Here is a 16,934-nt window from a genome sequence, read left to right as displayed (position 1 = left end):
TCACCCACCGCCCTGGGCTCCCACCACCAGGCACCCATGCCGGTTTGGCCCTTTGCGGGGGTCACACCTGCCACCGAGCCACCTACCAGCTCTGCTGGCCCCGCAGAGCCCAGCGTGGGCTTCCCTGAGCTGGACTCGCTCACAACACCTACAACACCTATTATACCTTCCACGCCAACGATCCTGCAAGTTTCTGAGCTAGAGTGAAGTATAACTATTAGCAAACACCTGTGCTGAAATAGCCGGGAATGAGGCAAAGGCAGTCCCGTCTCCAAACAAAATTCTTTTATTGAAAGTGTAATGGAAATTTCTTCATATTGCTTTGATGAAATGAGAGACAGCAGCTGTAGACAAATATGCTTTCTTTAAACAAATGAAAATGGATAAGGTAAAAATAAAGCATTTTTTTTAACTTGTACCTTTAAGCAACATAATCACAATATATACACAAAGAAAGCTAAAATAAAGCTATGTTGAAACCAAAGCGTTTCAATCAATACATTAGATAATTACAGATTGTGTCAATAAATACCCAGTTTTTAAACTGTTTAACAGGCAACTTTTTACACAGATACTGAGAAGGAAAAAAAATTATATATTTACAATTCAGTGCCTTAAAAAAAAAGAAAAAAAATCTTTTTTTTGGCACCAACACAAATAAAATGAATAAATTATAGAAAAAAAAATCCACAAAGGCAGGAGTCTATCCCCATCATTCATTAAAAAAAAGTGTGTGTGTGTATATATATATAAAATATATGTATATATTTTATATATATAAATATATATATGCAGAGAAACTTAGGAATGTTATAAAATATATTAGTGCCAATAAATACAGAATGGTACCAGACTCTTAACTGTCAGTATTTCTGATGCAGTCTGAAGGATAGAAACTACCACCTAGAAGATAACCAAAGGGGATTTTCAGTCTCAAGGAAAAAAAAAATTATATATATATATATATATATATTAGTATATATATATATTTATCCAGGAAATCCTCCATCTGCCAGTAGTATTCCTACAGCTGCCCTCCCGCTGCGCGGGGTCGGTCCCGCGGGACGATGGCGAGCGTGGGGCTGGCTCGTGAGGGTCGGCACTCGCCGGCACCACCGCGGCAGCCCCGCTCTGTTTCTATACGTATCCGTCTTAAAAAGTTGATCGGCTCAATGCAAGAGAAGATGTACAATTAAATAATAATAATAATAATTAAAAAAAACCCACAGTCTTCGCTATATTCGTACGCCAAAATTTCCTAAATTGCTGGCAGGGTTGCGAAGCGCGTCTTTGCGCCAATTAGTCTGCAACGATCATCTCTAGACTAGCAGGTACCGAACGGCGCCATCTCGGCCGTCTGGGATAGAAGGAGCCCGGCCAAAGGGAAGACTGTCAAACCCGCCCTCCTGCCCCTTCTCGCCTGGCCCCAGGTCAGCGCAGCCCACAGGGTTGCCCGGCGCCCCGGGTGTTTCGGGGACTTGCGAGGGCAACGCACGTCCCTCGTCCCTCCCCGGCTGTCGCTCGGCTCTTGCACCGCCAAATATTTCACCTTGCAAAACTGAATTGAAAGCTGGCAGATTTCTGCGCCGATATCCGGATGTACAAACCGGACCGACGCGTTCGTGCTGCTGGTGTAGGCACTTAGTGTATCACTGACATACAGATTTCATGTCCGATTACACGAAATGGCCAAATAGTGTCATGTTCTCGGACTGATTTAAACAACACGAGCCCAAGAAGGCCTCTAATACCTTTCTTAAATGCTATGATGTCTCTGTTTTTTTAAAAAAAGGCCTTCACAGTTTTCAGCTTTCTTTTTAGGTGTTACTTTTTCTTCCCTCTAAAACCGTACTGGAACAATAAATAACCCAATAACCTTCATTTCCCTCTTTCCTACTTGATTTACCTACAAAGCAATTACAAAGAGTCTGGCCCACCAGGTTCGCGAGCTGTTACAGCCTGGACATTTCTGAGTACTACGGAGCTGCCGCTCGCTTTACCCTCCCGGAGTCCCGAGGGTTGGGAAGGTCCTTCCACCTCCCGCCGCTCTGGATGCTCCTCTGCATATTCGGGCACCACAACTGATCGTTAACGATCTCATGGCCAAATCCTTAGGAAATTAAATAAATTATAAAATAATTTATGGAAAGGGTTTCCTTTTTTTGTTTAAATATAGTTAGTTCATATTATTCCTTGAATAGTTCAGGGTTTTGCTCGTTTGCTTTCCAGAGCAGAATTACGGCTCTCGCACACCTTCGTGTTACCATGTCTATGAAAGGACTGTGAGCTACCAAAGGATGCTGTTACGCACGCTTCCCCCTCTCCCTCCCCTCCCACCCACTCGTGTTAGGCTCTTTCGGAAATGTTAAGTGAAGACCAGAGAGGCGTCGGATAAAGTCAACACCTCTCAGACTCGGAAAACAGTGTTGTCTTCAGGATGTGTGCCGCTAAAGACCTTATTGCCCTTCCAGGTCATTGATAAACCACAGTGCTATTCATGTACTACAGGTAAAAAATAAATAAATACAGATATATTATGCAAAAAATATGATTGTACACATAATACATCTGAGGTATTACCAATTTAAATAAGGTTTCATGCTAGTTCAAGCTTCGGTGGCTATTTAAAATTCTGGAATTTGCAATAAATAGACGAAGAATGATTATGCATATAGTGTACGGATCTCTTCTGTAAACCTTGTTGGATTTAAACATAAGAGCACGTTGGGCTAACTCTTATGCAAATCACAATTTTTCACAATAAATACAGCTCCAAAAGGTGTCTTAAAAAGTTTCTGCAACACTGAAAAGTTTCTTGAAGGGGCTGTGTGTACGACTGGCAATGTTAACAAGGAGTATTTCTCAACACGTCTTTTCATACAAAACACAAGGAAATTCATACTTGAAAGTCGTTTCCCCTCCCTCCCCACCCCCCCCCCACCGTGAAAGTTTATAAATTTTGCACAAACAGCAAGAGAACTGATTGTAGCTGCAGTATGTCAAAACGTCCGTGTTCTACAAAGACCAAAAATAGTCTGTTTGCTTAGAAAGTTCTTCTCTCGTAGCACATTTTCCTCTCGGTGAAAGTTTGTCCGCTCAAACCTTCTTCAGTTTTAGTTTCGAGGCTCCAAAGATGTCTTGCTTTCCTGCCCTCCCTCCCTCCCCCCATAGGCGCAAGTTTTAAACTTTCACTGTTTCCATTAGCGATGACTTAATGGCATCTTCCAAAAGCTGATTGTCTGTGAAAGGGGCCGGGGTTTCTGGGACAGATTCGGACAACCCGATGAGAGACTCCAAGAAACAGGAGCCCTGATCTCCAGCTTGCGGGAAGCCAGGGAAATTAGGCAACTGAAACTGTAACGCTGAGAAGTTATCGAGGTTTTCGTATTCCTTTAAGGAGTTATAAAGAGGTCCCAAGTTATAGTCTGAGAAGGACTGAAAGAAATCCAAGGAGTCAGAGGAAAGGCTGAGATCCGTGTAGCTCTTGGAGCACTGCTCCGCCGAGGACGAAGCGCAGCAAGAAAGCCCGTCGCAGTGCGCGTGGGCAGCCTCGTCCAGAAAACAGCTCGCGTCCTGGTTGGCGTTCTCGTCCAGGCACTCGGAGAGGTGGGACAGATGCCCGGAGCCCGTCCCCGCCGCGCCGGCCTTTTCCACGCTGGGGCCGCACTGCTCTTCGATGCTGGCGCTGAAGAAATCCGCGGGGTGGAAGCAACTCAAGTTGTCCTGGCAGTTATTGCTGTTTTCTTCGACGTCGGAGTCATTGAAGTGGAGGATCCTCGCCAGGCCGTCGTCGTCGACGTCCGACTGGGACTTGTCGGAGGGGCCGTTCTCGTAGGGCTCCTCCAGGTCCTCACTGGGGCTGGAGGAGATGGAGGAGTCCGTCATGTCGCTGCTGCAGCTGTTCTCCCCGATGGTCTCCAGGTCCATGTTGAACTGGAAGGCCGGTGTCAGGGGCACCGCTCTCTCCTCGAAGACGGTTTTCCCTACCGAACACCCGAACTGATGGAGCCTCTCCCGGAAGGAGGACTCGGCGCCGTCGGCCGTTTTCTCGCTGCTCTGCTGCTTCTTCTCCAGCTCCAGTTTCATAATGGTGTGGATGAAGTGGGTCTGCACGCGGGCCTGGTTGAACTCGATTCGCCCTTCGGTGTTTCCGCAGCCATCCTTGGTGCAGCCGCAAGGGAACGACGTGTGATCCATCTGCCAGGGGAACAAGCACATCAGGGGTGAGACCTATGGGACCAACCCACGCCTGGTGGTGTCCTACCCCCGTCCCCTCTTTGCCAAGACACTGCGAGAGCCACTGCAAGCAGCAAGGAAACCACGACGTGAAATCATGGGAAGCACGGCTTAGTAAAACTGAAACTGCCCTTTACTCATCGACTCTGAGAAACCACCTTTGCAGTGCAAAATAACAGCTAAGAGATTTGAAACGAAGATTAAGAAAACAGAATAGAGAAAAGCACTCTGCTCTTTTGGAGGGCTGTCATAAACAAAGACAAATTTCCGTACAACTTAAGACTGTGTACTTGAAAGAAAGTTAACAGGTAAAAAGAAATAAAAAGTATTAACCCTTAAAAAGGAAATAGATGTGGAAAACTGGGTAAATATGAGGTTTAGTATATATGCATCATGCTATTTAATAGATATGCGTACCATGAGATTTTGTCCCTCTCTGCAAGGGAGGACAAATTGTCTAGCTGGCGCCTGTGGTACCGTCATATCCGAATTATGACCAGCCACTAGAGGGGGGCTGAGACACACGCACAGAGCACCGGTTTGTGCACACCCTCCCTGCACAAACCCCATCTGCTAACCACAGCATCTAGTGCGTAAGTGGCCCCCAAAATATGCAACATGCCTCCCCAAACACAGCCGGGCACACACCCATCAGAGAGGGGAGGGAAAAAAAGAATAAAATCCCTAACTGAAAATGGAGCAATCACTCCACCGGCTTCGTTTGCAGGTGGTCTCTACAGCTAGCTATGGGCTGATGCTCCCAGCGACGTGGATGGTGTCTCTGGGAGGTTTTGTCACTGGTTAGAATTAATGTGTTTTACAGGGTGGCTTAATTCAGTCCTTCTTGCCCCGAACCATCCTGCTTTTAATACCCAGGAGCCAGCTGGAGCCTCGGCTTTCCCCTCTGGCCCTGCTGCCCGCGCACCCGCTCGCCGCGTGCGGTCTCACGTTTCGCTCCCGCCCGGGTCGCCCATCCAGCGCCCTCCCCTTCGCCCCGGCCAGGCGGGACGTGCGGTGGCAGGCTGCCCGGGAGCCGCGGCGAAGCGCCCTACCTGACACTTGATGCCCGCCAAGCTGCAGCTGCAGGTCTCCGGATCGCAGAACTCCTGGCAGTCGCAGCCACAGTCTTCCCGCGACAGGCGGATGTTGTGCAGCTCCCGCTTCTCCTCCTTGTCGATCTTCTTCACCCCCATGGCTTTGAGCAGCGCCCGCCGCTTCTTGGCGGGGTAGGGCTGGAGGAAGAAGCCGTCCTCCAGGTCCACGTTGCTCACGTCGATGTCGTCGTCAGAGATGTCTTCGATGGTGAGCTGGTTGGCCTCTTCCGACTCCTTCGTGCCGTTCATGGTCAGCTGGGAGCAAAGCACGGGCAGAGCATTAGGGACCTGCTGCAACCACCAAGCTCCGCGCGGCCAGGAAAATAGTGGAAAAGGGACCAAATCAGTGGCCACCAACACCCAGGGTCAGGAGAAACTAGAAAGGGAAGATCTGCTCCAGTGGTGGCAGCCTCCAGGATCAATGTCAGAGTCAGGGGCCCCACGACAAACTTTACTTTTCCCAGCGAGCCCAAAGGCCACGGAGGGCACAGGCCTCTCTGCAAGGTCTCACCTAAAGACCTGACAGATACCCAACACATGGACTTCAGCATCTTTCTTGCCACCTTCCAAGGGTGGAGAACTGGGCTGAAAATCTCATGCTGGAGTCTGTTTTTTGGAGGTCAAAGCAAGGTCAAGGACTTAAGCCCTGAGGTCCCAGAGAAGTCCCAAATAAAAAGCGACTTAACTATGAATCTGCACCCACTCACGCTCTTACTCACTTTCCATTTCAGCGCTTCCAACTTCTCCTCTTTTAATTTCTCTTCGAGTTTCTCCCGACGGACGTTCTCCTGCTCCTTCGAGAACTCTGCTAGCGTGAACTGCCTGGAGGAGCTGTGCTTGCTCACCATCCCCAGCGTGCAGCCGCCGCGACTAGGCACGCTCGTGAACCCCTGGCAGCGCGGGAAGTAAAACACAGTGACCCGGTCAAACTCCACATTGTTCCTCTTTAGTCGCTTGGATTTCTTCAGGATAGACGTGGCTGAAAATGGAAAAAAGCACATGAAGTCAGGAGGGCCATCCTCGCAAACGGGGTGGCCGTAAATATTACGTAAAGGCAGGACTTGTAATTGCTCTCTCAAGAGTGACACAGCTGGGTAAGGTCATGGCATCAGCTGGAGGCTCCCTGTGCTGTAGGATCTAACTCTCCAAAGAGGGAAAATGGACGGAGAGAAACTAAGCCAAGCCCTGATGCTGCAGAATCACTGAGCAGATTCACCCTAAGAAGCGGCTGCTGCTTCTCCTTCCCGCATGATCTCCTCCAGGAAACAGAGATTTGCTTATTCTCCAAGGGCAGCAGAGCGTAACGAACAAGCAACACAACATCCCACGGGCCGGTCTTGCTCCAGACTGGAGCGCCCTGCCGCCGTCCCGCGCTTGGGACAGCGAGGTCCTCTCCGGGATGCCCCAGCACGAACGCTGCAGCAGTGGCGCGGTTCGGGCTCGTGTAGCCGAGCACAAAATAGCCAAGACGGCTGTTTTGCTGCTACTTCCTTTCACCATCCTCTGGGAGGAACTGCGAATCTATAGTTTATTCTCCAGAGGCTCATTTGAGAGCAGCTGCGAAGATGTTAATCTCAACGCAGGTGATCCTGGGGTAAACGTGGCAAAACATGACTCTGGTTCGTCTTAAACTGCTGAAACACGCTACGCCCCATCTGAAGCAGGGCCTCTCCGGGGATACCTGGCTCTGCACGCTCGCCAGCGCAAACGCAACAGATGGAGGTGGACTCATGGGCAGGGGCAACCTGAGAGGCAGCGAGTTTCCACGAACATCCCTGGCCGCAGAAAGGGGAACGCCAATCGCAGCAGTATTGGGTTACGGAACTGCTTTTCCTGCAATATGAGCATGGCAGGAACAAGAGCTAAGCACAGATTTGGCGTTGGGGGGGTTTCGGTCCCGTTCGCTGTCAATCCCTCACGGGAGGTGGCATGGACATCTCAGTTGCCACCATGGACAGTATGGAAATAAAATGCTTGCAAAGGCTCGGTGATGCCCCAGCGTGGTCCCGGGGGTGGCAGAGGCAGGAGCCAGCCCCACGGAGCCGTCGCCGGAGCCACGGGCTGTCGCCGCAGGGACCGAACCCGACCGACCGCCCCAACGCCGGCAGCTTGGCCGGCCCGCAGGCTGGGGACGCCCACATTTCGCCGGCCTCACTCGCCAAAATACGGCATTTCGGTTTCATCTGCAGAAAGCGTCTGCCCGGCTGTGTCAGCAGCTTCTGCTAACCCGCGGAGGGTTTCGGACGGGGCTCCGCGCTCGCGCTGATGCTGTCTCCGCGCTCTGCCTCGTGCTCTCCTAATAACCCCCGCTCGATCTGCCACGTTTGCTCTCTATCAAAAGCCGAGTTAACCACCACGATCGCTTATCGACGGAGCTGCTACGCTTTGGCATTCGCTTCTCCCTCCCTGCCCTCCCCCCAAATTGTTTTTCCATTCCTGACCCTTCTCTAGTTGAGCCAGGGAATACAAAAAGTTCATTGTTTTGTCCCAAAACTAAGAAGACAAGCAAGAATGAGACTCTTTATTATTACAAGACTTCTGAAGCCTTTTCAGACCACTGCATGTTTGTGTATGTCTGCTAAGTGGACCTGAACTGCTATATACAGTGGGTGTCCAGCATAATTTACTAGGTTGGACTATTTCTCCTCGCTGAAGATGGTTCCCTATTGTTTCTCCGCTCTTTGCCTGGCAGCTAAGGATTTTTACAACCTTGTCTCCGACGTGTTTTCCTAAAAAGCTCTGCAAACTGATTTCGCCGAGGAAACAAAGTAGCGTTTATCTGTACTAGCAGCGGAGGCAATGTCAATCGTGTCATGGTCTCTGGCAGAGCACCCAACTTACTCAGGAAACGGGCTTTGAAATGGCAATTAAGCTACTGGTTAATCATTTTTAAGAACTAACATTATGGGCCTGGCCTGTCTGTTCAAGAGTTGTCCGATTAACAGTTTGACAGCGAGTCGAGGGATTTGGGGAGGGACCCACAGCATTGGCCTCAAGACGCCTGTCCAGCTCTGCCGGCTCAGGTCCTACAGGTTTCTACTTCTGGAAACTGGGACTTCTGCAAAAAAGTTATCAACAAATAACAAATACGGGGAGGAAGGGGAGAACGGCTGAGGAAGACTACCCTGAAAATGCCAGCTGATGCAAAAAAGAGCATAAATCATTTGGCTTAATGACATGAAGTGGGTGTCACGGCCACCTCCACCCGTGAAGGTGTGCTCCAAGGGGTGTAGAAACGCGCTGTCCGACCCCGGGGACCCTGGTGGCTCGTTGCCAGTGGTGATATGAGGTACTCACGGGTGAAATTGGCCGTTACGGCCGAGCTGGGCTTGGTCTCTCCGCGGGAGCTCTCCTCGTCCGATTCCCAGCCGGAGGAAGCCGAGGAGGAGGACAGTGGGGAGCAGGAGGACGAGGAGCAGTAGGTGCCGTCGTCCCCCAGCTCTTCGTACTTCCTTTTCAGTACCCCGCTCATGGTGGCGCCGTGTCTTTCATATACCTGAAAAACAGGGGACAGAGGCAAAATTAAGCGAGGGAAACGATGACAATTCCCAGGGACGAGCCATGGCGGTGGTAACCCCCGGCAAGGCACCAAGTCAGCCTGGCTCAGCCCTGGGGGCAATTCCCACCAGGTGCCCCTGCACAAGTGGACCTTACCAAGCGTCCCCACCAAATTTCCCAATTTTCTCGCTGAAAAAGCATCCATTGCATACGACGCGCCGCCCAGAAACCAACTCAATCAACGCAAATGTTATCAAACAACAAGCATCATGCTTTGCTTGCTAATTCTTCTACGTTAACTCCTCACCCGGCTCACTTTCGGTGCAGTTACAGCTTTAACGTCTTGCTAATTACAAAAATAAGCCCGTTTGCGGAGAACAATCTGTTGGCATGATTTACTTGCAATAGCCCCCTGGGGAAACAGACTTATTAAATGAAGCACTGAAATACAAATATATCAACTGTGAAGAACGGCCCTTCTCCTCACGGTGCCTTTCATAGCCAGGCCCCCATTCAAGGAGCTATTCTTGTTTAGGCTGGGTTATGTTATCAAGCGTAGTAGCAATTAAAAACAACGTCGCTAATTAAAAGCAAAGTAGGTCGGCGCCCGTCTCCATTTCTAAATCTCCTTCCTGCTTTTCCATCATCTTGAGCAAGAAAAAAAAAATAAAAGGACTTTGTGGGGCGTTTTAACCTTTGCTTTCCTAATGCATCTCTCACCGCTGCTTTTACAGAAATGCCTCGCGGGTTGCTCTGCGCCGCTGATGCCACCGCTCCTCTTCCTCCGTGAGCCCACGGCCATCTGAGGCTTGGACGAGCAGTGGCCCAAAGCCCAAAAGCACCACTGAGAGCAGGCAAAGCAAAACCCGTCTCGGGAGCGCAGCCAGCACGGATGCCACCGGCCAGCCCGGGACGTAAAGCAAACCACAAATATTGCACAAAACCAATAACGCGCCCTCGAAATCGGCACTGCGTCGGAGGGTGCCCCAGGGACGTTCAGCAAACAGCCTCGACGCCCTTCGGCCGGGCCGCTGCAAGAGCTGCCAGGCCGACTGCAAACGCCTTCAACCCTCCCAGGGGGTCGAATGTGCTCGCTGCAACCAGAAATGGCTCACGATCTCGCCCTCTCTTTTGCATGCCTGCATTCGGGCCTCCAAAAAGCCACCCTGCTGACAGCCACCAGCAGACAACATGACCCCCCCCGACTCCAAAACCTCTTAGCGATGGGATTTTAAATATCTCAGCAGCGTGCACAGTAATACCTGGTGCTACAGAAGCGCGCTTGGTGCCTCCGAAGCCCACCGTGAGCACCAATTAATCATGTTCACAAGCAGCTTCCCGGGAGACAGCGAGCTCCTAAAAGGTTAAAAATCGCCAGACGGAATCAGTTCTGCGGTTCCAAAAAGTTAATCATTTGCCGCAGCATGTGCCGAGGGGCCCGGCGCGGTGGTGCTCTGCTCCCGGGGCCGGCCGGGCCGCCGCGGACCCCCTCGGCCCTCTCCACCAACCTGGAGCTGCAGGTGGTTTTGCTGCCGGTTGTTTTTTTTTTTTGGCCTCAATCCAGAACAGATGGGGAGAAGGTGGATTTGGCCGGCGTCCATCAGCCCCGCCGCTGCCTGCCGCCTGTCCTATCTGACACCTGGATTAACCCCTTCGCTGCTGCAACAAGAAACCTCAAATCTCTTTTTTTGTGTGCGTAAGGCGCTCGCTCTAAGGAACGGACGGGAGCGCAGAAACCCTCCAAAGCTGTCACCTGTGGCAAGGGCTTGGAACAAGCCCCGGCAGAGGCTGGAGGACTTCTCTGCTCCTGCTCCTCCAGGCTTCCAAGCTGGCAGTGGCTCCTCATGAAACTCCAGCCTCCGGGTCCGTCACCAGCCATGGATGCCACCTCAGAGCCACCGGAGGGGAAAAAAGCCCTCTGAGAAGTCCCCGTGCAACCAGGACAGACCACAAACAGCAAAGATGTGCGCCCTTGTGCCAAAGAAATTGAAAAAAGTAGTGGAAGCCAAAACACGAATGGGCACGGGTATAATTTTGACTACATCCAAGCTTGCCAGGAGATGCAGGAGGGTGGTAGCGCAGTCAAGGTCACACAGCTAAAATGAAGATAAATCCCAGGAAAATAACAACGGTCTGGCCAAGCTCGCTCACTGCAGGACCTGCTCTTCCCCCCTCCATGCCAAAGTGAATGGCTGCTTCCTAAGACTTACTACGCTCACAGTTTCTGCTCATGGGCCACCCATGGTGCTGTGGGCCACAACCACCTCCCACGCACCATCCCTCCAAGGGCTGAATCCTTCCCCCGAGGGATTGCCTCTCCCCAAGCACAGATACCCGTCTCCCTCCCTGCTCAGCAGGGCCCCAAGTCCTGCCCCCAGGGACGCATCTGGCTGGGAGGAGGGAAAGGCCGTGCCACCCCTGGGGAGCATCAAGACCTTTCCAACCCATAGCCTGGGGTTAGAAACAGCCCGGGCAGAGGGAACAGCAGCATGAAGGATGGCACCGCTTTTCACATGGTTTAACTGGTCTGCACGACTCCGAGATGGTAACACAATAGCATCTGCCGCTCAGCATGAGCTCCACAGCCTCCCCGCAAACCACGCAGCCGAAAAACCAAGTATTGTCTCAAGTAAACTGCCCAGACTAACACAAACACAAAGCCAGAGCCAAGGAAGCTAGGTTGTAGTGCAAATCTTTTTTCTCTCCTCCCCATAAATAATGATCATCCTTGCTTAGGTGTGTTTAACAGAAGAAAGAAGGAAGGCGCACACACCTCTCCCCTCTGTAAGAAAAACCATATACATTGAAAAAAAGCCTTTGGCTTTTTTGCTAGCCTTTGTAGTATTCAAAATATCTGTTGTTTTGTCAACACAAGGCAGGTATCCTGCAAACGTGATTCTCAATTAAGGGCAGAAAGCTGCTGGAGACCCTGCTGCCCACCACCCAAGGCACATTCATGTTCTCCCGTAATGCCTCCCCCCTTCCTGTCTCCTGATTTTGGGTTGGAACATTTTCCAGGTCAAGTTTTTAGATCCTTCTCACAAACTGTGCACCGCACAGATACGGTAGGGCTGCACCCACCGGTGTCCACTTACACCCACCTCCTCCCCCCAAAGCCCACAGGACTGTGGGGGCAAAGCCAATGCTCCCCGCTCCCGACCCCGGCCGCTGGCAGCAGAAGTCACGCCAGCGACTCGAGCGCGGCCGTGAAACCAGCGTCGCCGAAGCCGCTGGACGCGCGGCCAAAAAGCCTCAGAGGCCGGTTCAGACGCAGCGAGGATATTTTAATTGCAGTAATTCCGCAAGTCTTACTCTCAAATCCACATTTACAGCCGTACACTTACATGGAAGTCACAAGAATGTGCAGAGCAGCGTGAAGGGAGAAAAAAAAAGATCTCCTGCGCTTGCAGTTGCAAATCTCTCCGAGCACCGCGGAGTGCAGGAGGATTTTACCACCTTCTCTCCTTCTTCTTTTTTTTTTTTTTTACATAACCTGAAATAAAATAATCCTATCTTCCTTTTAGTTGCCAAAAAAGACATTCTGTTCTTGGCTAAGACTTCTTACTCATCTATTTTACTGAAAACAGCTTTTGGAACAAGTACATAATGCAATGGATCAAACCCGCAGGAATTCCTCTCTGGCACCAGAACTCCCACTATCCTGGGAATACTTTCTAACAAATATTTAGCCCAGATGTGCATTCCTTTCTTTTTCTCTCTCTCCCTCCTTTTTTTTTTTTTTTTTTTTGGAGCATTAAAGTTGAGGGGGGGAGTGGGTGGAGGTGGCTGTCTAGTGGGGGGGAAAGGAACTGAATCGGCCGAGTCCTATTTCTGGCGCTCGGCGAGTCGCAGGGTAAAGCCCTAATACACTGGAATGCAAGGAATTAATGTTTTAACTATCCTGCTCTTGGACGACGTATCAGCTGTAAATATTTCGAGTCATTTAGATTTAAGAAGGTTTGGCATTTGTGTAGCCAAGCAGAGAGGAAGGCAACCAAAAGCAGGATCGGTGTCCAGTGGGTCTGTTTATAACAAACCGCACAAAGAGACGTTAGGGTTTTGTGCACAAGTAGGTGGACAAGGAGTTTCTGAGCTACGTTTTGGGGCTCTGCGCGCACTTTGCAGGGTGCGACGAGGCAAGCGAGGCAAATGAAACGTCTCCGAGCCAGGCTGGCGGTCGCAGCTTCAGCGTCCGCTAGCGCCCCAGTTGCCCAAGCCATCTCCTCCAGCGTTGCAGGAGGACCTCTACCAGCCAGGACGCTCCAAACGGGTGGTTTTCTGCCAGTGGAGCATCCCAAAGCATCCCAAACGTGGGCAGCAATATGAGTCTGAAAACCGCCACCGCGTACGTCAGTCAGGTATGACTCTGGATACGCTCACGGAGCCACGCGGGAGTCACGGGGGGGACTTCTGCCGGGTGTCCGTCCGTACGCCACCCCTCCCGGCGGGTCAGATGGCCTCGGGGTGAGTGTCACCACAAACCGGCGCGGAGCTGAGCTCTTCCCCTGGCGCTCTGACCTACTCGCCATCTGCGCCCCGGCGGTGATTCCAGCAGCGCCTCTGGGTTACTCAGTAATCTGCCTGCTATCAGCCCTGATTCATTCCTCACTCATTTAACTATTTTAATTCTTTGCATATTTACTTAAGCAGGCTCCCTCGTGCCGCTGCCTCGGACGCCTCCCGATCGCCCGCGCGCTCGCTCGGCCCGCGAGACCCCTGAGCGCGGGAGCGGGAGCGGGGCCGGCTCCCCAGGCGCAGGAGCCGTGCTCTCCAGCTCAAACCAGATTATTTTCACTCAGCTGGGTCTAAGGTTTCATAACCTTCCTCTGGTTAAAAATAGACTCTGCCTACTATGCAACAGTAAAACCCAAACTACTCGGTGCCACAGAATAGCAGCATGAATCAGTTCGTAGTACCACAAGTTTATTCTCGTGCCAGAGCCTGAACAAGCAAAATACCTTCCCCGGGAAGAACCTAAGAAGTGCTTACTTGATCTAATAATTTTCAAAAGCCCAGGGAAAAAAAAAAAACAACAAAAAACCCAGCTTTTATATTTTCTGTCGAGCCACTATTTCTCGCTGGCAACTTGAAAGGTAAATAAGAAACATTAGCAAATGCATTAAAGGTTATCTGACACGGCCCAAATGAAATGAGGTTCAGACACGCTCAGCCCAGATTGCACTGTAATAAATATGAAAACATCCAAGTGTGCTTTGTCTAGGAAAATCCTCTATTTGATTACACCTTATGAATAATTCACACCAGGTTTCCATATTTGTCCTCCTGTAGGTACACACTGTGCATTACCTTGCCTGCTATATATACGCACGCATTTCCTGCACTGAATTATTAAAGGCTTGCCAGGAGCTGCGGAGTCTCTCCGAGCGGAGAACGAACGCGCTGCCCCGAAAATAAACCCCTAGACCTGAACGGGCCTCGTCTGCAAAGCGCTTAGCAAAAACTCTCGTGGAAAAAAAAAAGAAATACCCCCTTGCTGATGACTCCATAATTCGCTGTAACAAATGACTATGCTTTTACGTTTGCAAATGGCTAAGAGCGTTTTCTCTCCAGCCCACCGATGCTTTGTAATTAGGCGCGTTAGTAAGCCGGGACTGCTTTAGGAAGGGGTTGTCGCATGTGTCAGCCTCTTCCTAAAGCGCGATTATGTAACTCGTAGGTGACAGACACTTAGGGGCCGGGGGGGGGGGGGGGCAAAAAAATACACACGGAGGAAACTTTATTAGCTATTTTCTCCGGTGCAAACTAAAGCCCGAATTGTTCATTTCGGGGAGCAAAGGAGGCCGCGGAGGCTGCCGGAGCCGCCGGGCCGCGCCGGTAGGTGTTGCTGTAGCGACGGGAAAACATCCCCAGCCCGGCAAATTTGGGGAAGAGAGCGCCGACAAGCCGCCTCCCCCCCCCCCGCCCCCCCCCCCCCCCCCGCGGTTCTTTCAACATCAGAGAATTGGAACCGCAGCCTTAAAGATGGAGCAGGCTCCGGACTGAACTGACAAGGGGAAAATTCAGTGTAACTCCAAAAAAATAAATATATATATACACACACACACATATATATACATACATACATATATATACATATACATATACATACATATATATATACATAGCGCGGTCCGCACCGCGCCGCTGGACGCGGCCGGCGGGCAGGGCAGCGGCGCCCCGGGAGCGCAGCAGCTCCCGCCGCCCGGGGCCGCTCGGCAGCGCCGCGGGGTCGCCGCGGGCGGTGCGGCCCCGTCGGGGCCCCGCCGTCTCCTCCGCTCCCGCCCGGCGCCGCCGGCCCCGCCGCGCTCCCCGCGCCCCGCGGGCGGCCGCGGGCAGGAGCGGCTCGGCCAGACGGCGCCGCCGCGGCGCGTCCGCCCCGGTCCCGACGGCGCGGCCCCGAGCCCGGCCCCGAGCCCGACCCGCCGACCCAGGGGCACCGAGCCGGCAACCCCCATTGAGGGGCACCGAGCCGGGTACCCCGGACCCAGGGGCACCGAGCTGGACCCTCCGACCGAGGGGCACCGAGCCGGACCCTCCGACCCAGGGGCACCGAGTGGGCGCCCCCACCGAGGGGCACCGAACCGGGCACCAAGCCGGACCCTCCGACCCAGGGGCACCGAGGCGGGCGTCCCCCATTGAGGGGCACCGAACCGGACCCTCCGACCCAGGGGCACCGACCCGGGCGCCCCCACCGAGGGGCACCGAACCGGACCTTCCGACCCAGGGGCAACGAACAGGGCGCCCCCCATTGAGGGGCACCGAGCCGGTCACCGACCCGGGGGCCCCACCGAGGGGCACCGAACTGGGCACCAAGCCGGACCCTCCGACCCAGGGGCACCGACCCGGGCGTCCCCCATTGAGGGGCACCGAACCGGACCCTCCGACCCAGGGGCACCGACCCGGGCGTCCCCCATTGAGGGGCACCGAACCGGACACTCCGACCCAGGGGCACCGACCCGGGCGCCCCCGACCGAGGGGCACCGAACCGGACCTTCCGACCCAGGGGCACCGAGCGGGACGCCCCGCACTGAGGGGCACCGAGCCGGTCACCGAGCCGGGCGCCCCACCGAGGGGCACCGAACCGGCACCCCGACGGCGGGACACTGAACCCGCCAGGGAGCCGGGGCCCCCCCGACCGAGGGGCAGGGCGCCGGGCACCGATCTGGACCCCCCGACCGAGAGGCAGCGAGTGCGGCCCCGCGCCGGCCCCCCCGACGGCGCTGCCCGAGGCGCAGCCCCCCGCCGTCCCCCCGGTCCCCGCAGCCCTACCTGCGGCTCGGCTCGGCGCGGTGGCGGCGGCGGCGGCGGAGCCTGGCGCGGCGCCTCCCGCTGCTGCCGCTGCCGCTGCCGGGGCTGAGCCGCGCCGCGCTGCGCTGCCCTTTTTCGTCAGTGGAAAACTCCGGGGCTCTGACGCAGGCGGTGACAGGGCGCGGAGACGGCGCGGCCCGGCCTGCCCGCCCGGCTTCCTGCCCCCCCGGGCGCCGGCAGCCGGGGCGGGCGCGGGGGGCGGCGGGCGCCTCCCGGTCGCGGCGGCGCTGCCCGGGCGCCGGCGGCCCCGGCGGGGGGTGCGGACCCGCCGCGGACCACGGGCCGCCCCCCCCCCCACACGCCCCCTCCCCGCGGGGGCGGCGGCGGGGCTGGGCCCCCGGGGGGGGGTGTGGAGGGGGGACACAAAGGGGTGGACCTCAAAGGGCCCCAAAAGGGGTCTGGGGCCCCCAAAGGGGTCTGGGGCCCCCAAAAGTGGGTTGGGGGCCCATAAGAGGTTTGGATGCCCCATGAAGGGTCTGGGTTCCCCATAAGGGTTCTGGGTCCCCAAGAGGGGTCTGGGTCCCCCAAAAGAGGGTTGGCCCCCATAAGGAGGTGTTGGTCCTCAAAAGGGGTCTGGGTTCCCCATAAGGGTTCTGGGTCCCCAAAAGGGGTCTGGGTCCCCCAGAAGAGGGCTGGCCCCCTAAGCAGCTGTTGGCCCCCAAAAGGGGTCTGGGTTCCCCATAAGGGTTCTGGGTCCCCCAAAGGGGAGGTGGGTCACCAAAAGGGGTCTGGGTTCCCCAAGAGGGGGTTGGGTGCGTATAAGAGATTTGGATGCCCCAAGAAGGGTCTGGGTTCCCC

At 54.0% G+C, this 16,934-nt stretch overlaps 1 protein-coding gene across 2 annotated transcripts; it reads right to left on the bottom strand.

Annotated features, from left to right (window-relative positions):
- Positions 1–270: 270 nt before the first annotated feature.
- CSRNP1 (cysteine and serine rich nuclear protein 1) lies at positions 271–16,297 on the bottom strand. Of its 2 annotated transcripts, none has more exons than XM_064505706.1 (5): positions 16,098–16,297; positions 8,628–8,826; positions 6,050–6,309; positions 5,289–5,585; positions 271–4,197 (listed from the first exon to the last, which is right to left on the bottom strand). In XM_064505706.1, the coding sequence occupies exons 2-5, from the start codon at positions 8,800–8,802 to the stop codon at positions 3,181–3,183; spliced, it is 1,749 nt and encodes a 582-aa protein (XP_064361776.1). In that variant the 5' UTR covers positions 8,803–8,826; positions 16,098–16,297; the 3' UTR covers positions 271–3,180. The 2 variants fall into 2 exon arrangements, with proteins under 2 accessions (XP_064361776.1, XP_064361778.1); XM_064505708.1 differs by lacking the exon at positions 16,098–16,297 and adding an exon at positions 12,173–12,568.
- Between the last annotated feature and the right edge of the window lie 637 nt (positions 16,298–16,934).

This window comes from Dromaius novaehollandiae, chromosome 2 (genome assembly GCF_036370855.1).
Source record: "Dromaius novaehollandiae isolate bDroNov1 chromosome 2, bDroNov1.hap1, whole genome shotgun sequence".
Taxonomy (NCBI): Eukaryota; Metazoa; Chordata; class Aves; order Casuariiformes; family Dromaiidae; genus Dromaius; species Dromaius novaehollandiae.
The sequence above is the reverse complement of the archived record's forward strand: the minus strand, read 5'-3'. Positions and strand labels throughout refer to the sequence as shown.

What these genes read in the sequence shown, in the direction of transcription:
- CSRNP1 (XM_064505706.1), bottom strand. Translation starts at nt 8,802, where the DNA reads ATGAGCGGGGTACTGAAAAGGAAGTACGAAGAGCTGGGGGACGACGGC. An exon ending in CGTAACGGCCAATTTCACCC is followed by an intron (nt 6,310 to 8,627) that starts GTGAGTACCTCA and finishes TTCCATTTTCAG; the next exon opens with CCACGTCTATCCTGAAGAAA. An exon ending in TGGCGGGCATCAAGTGTCAG is followed by an intron (nt 4,198 to 5,288) that starts GTAGGGCGCTTC and finishes TTCCCCTGGCAG; the next exon opens with ATGGATCACACGTCGTTCCC.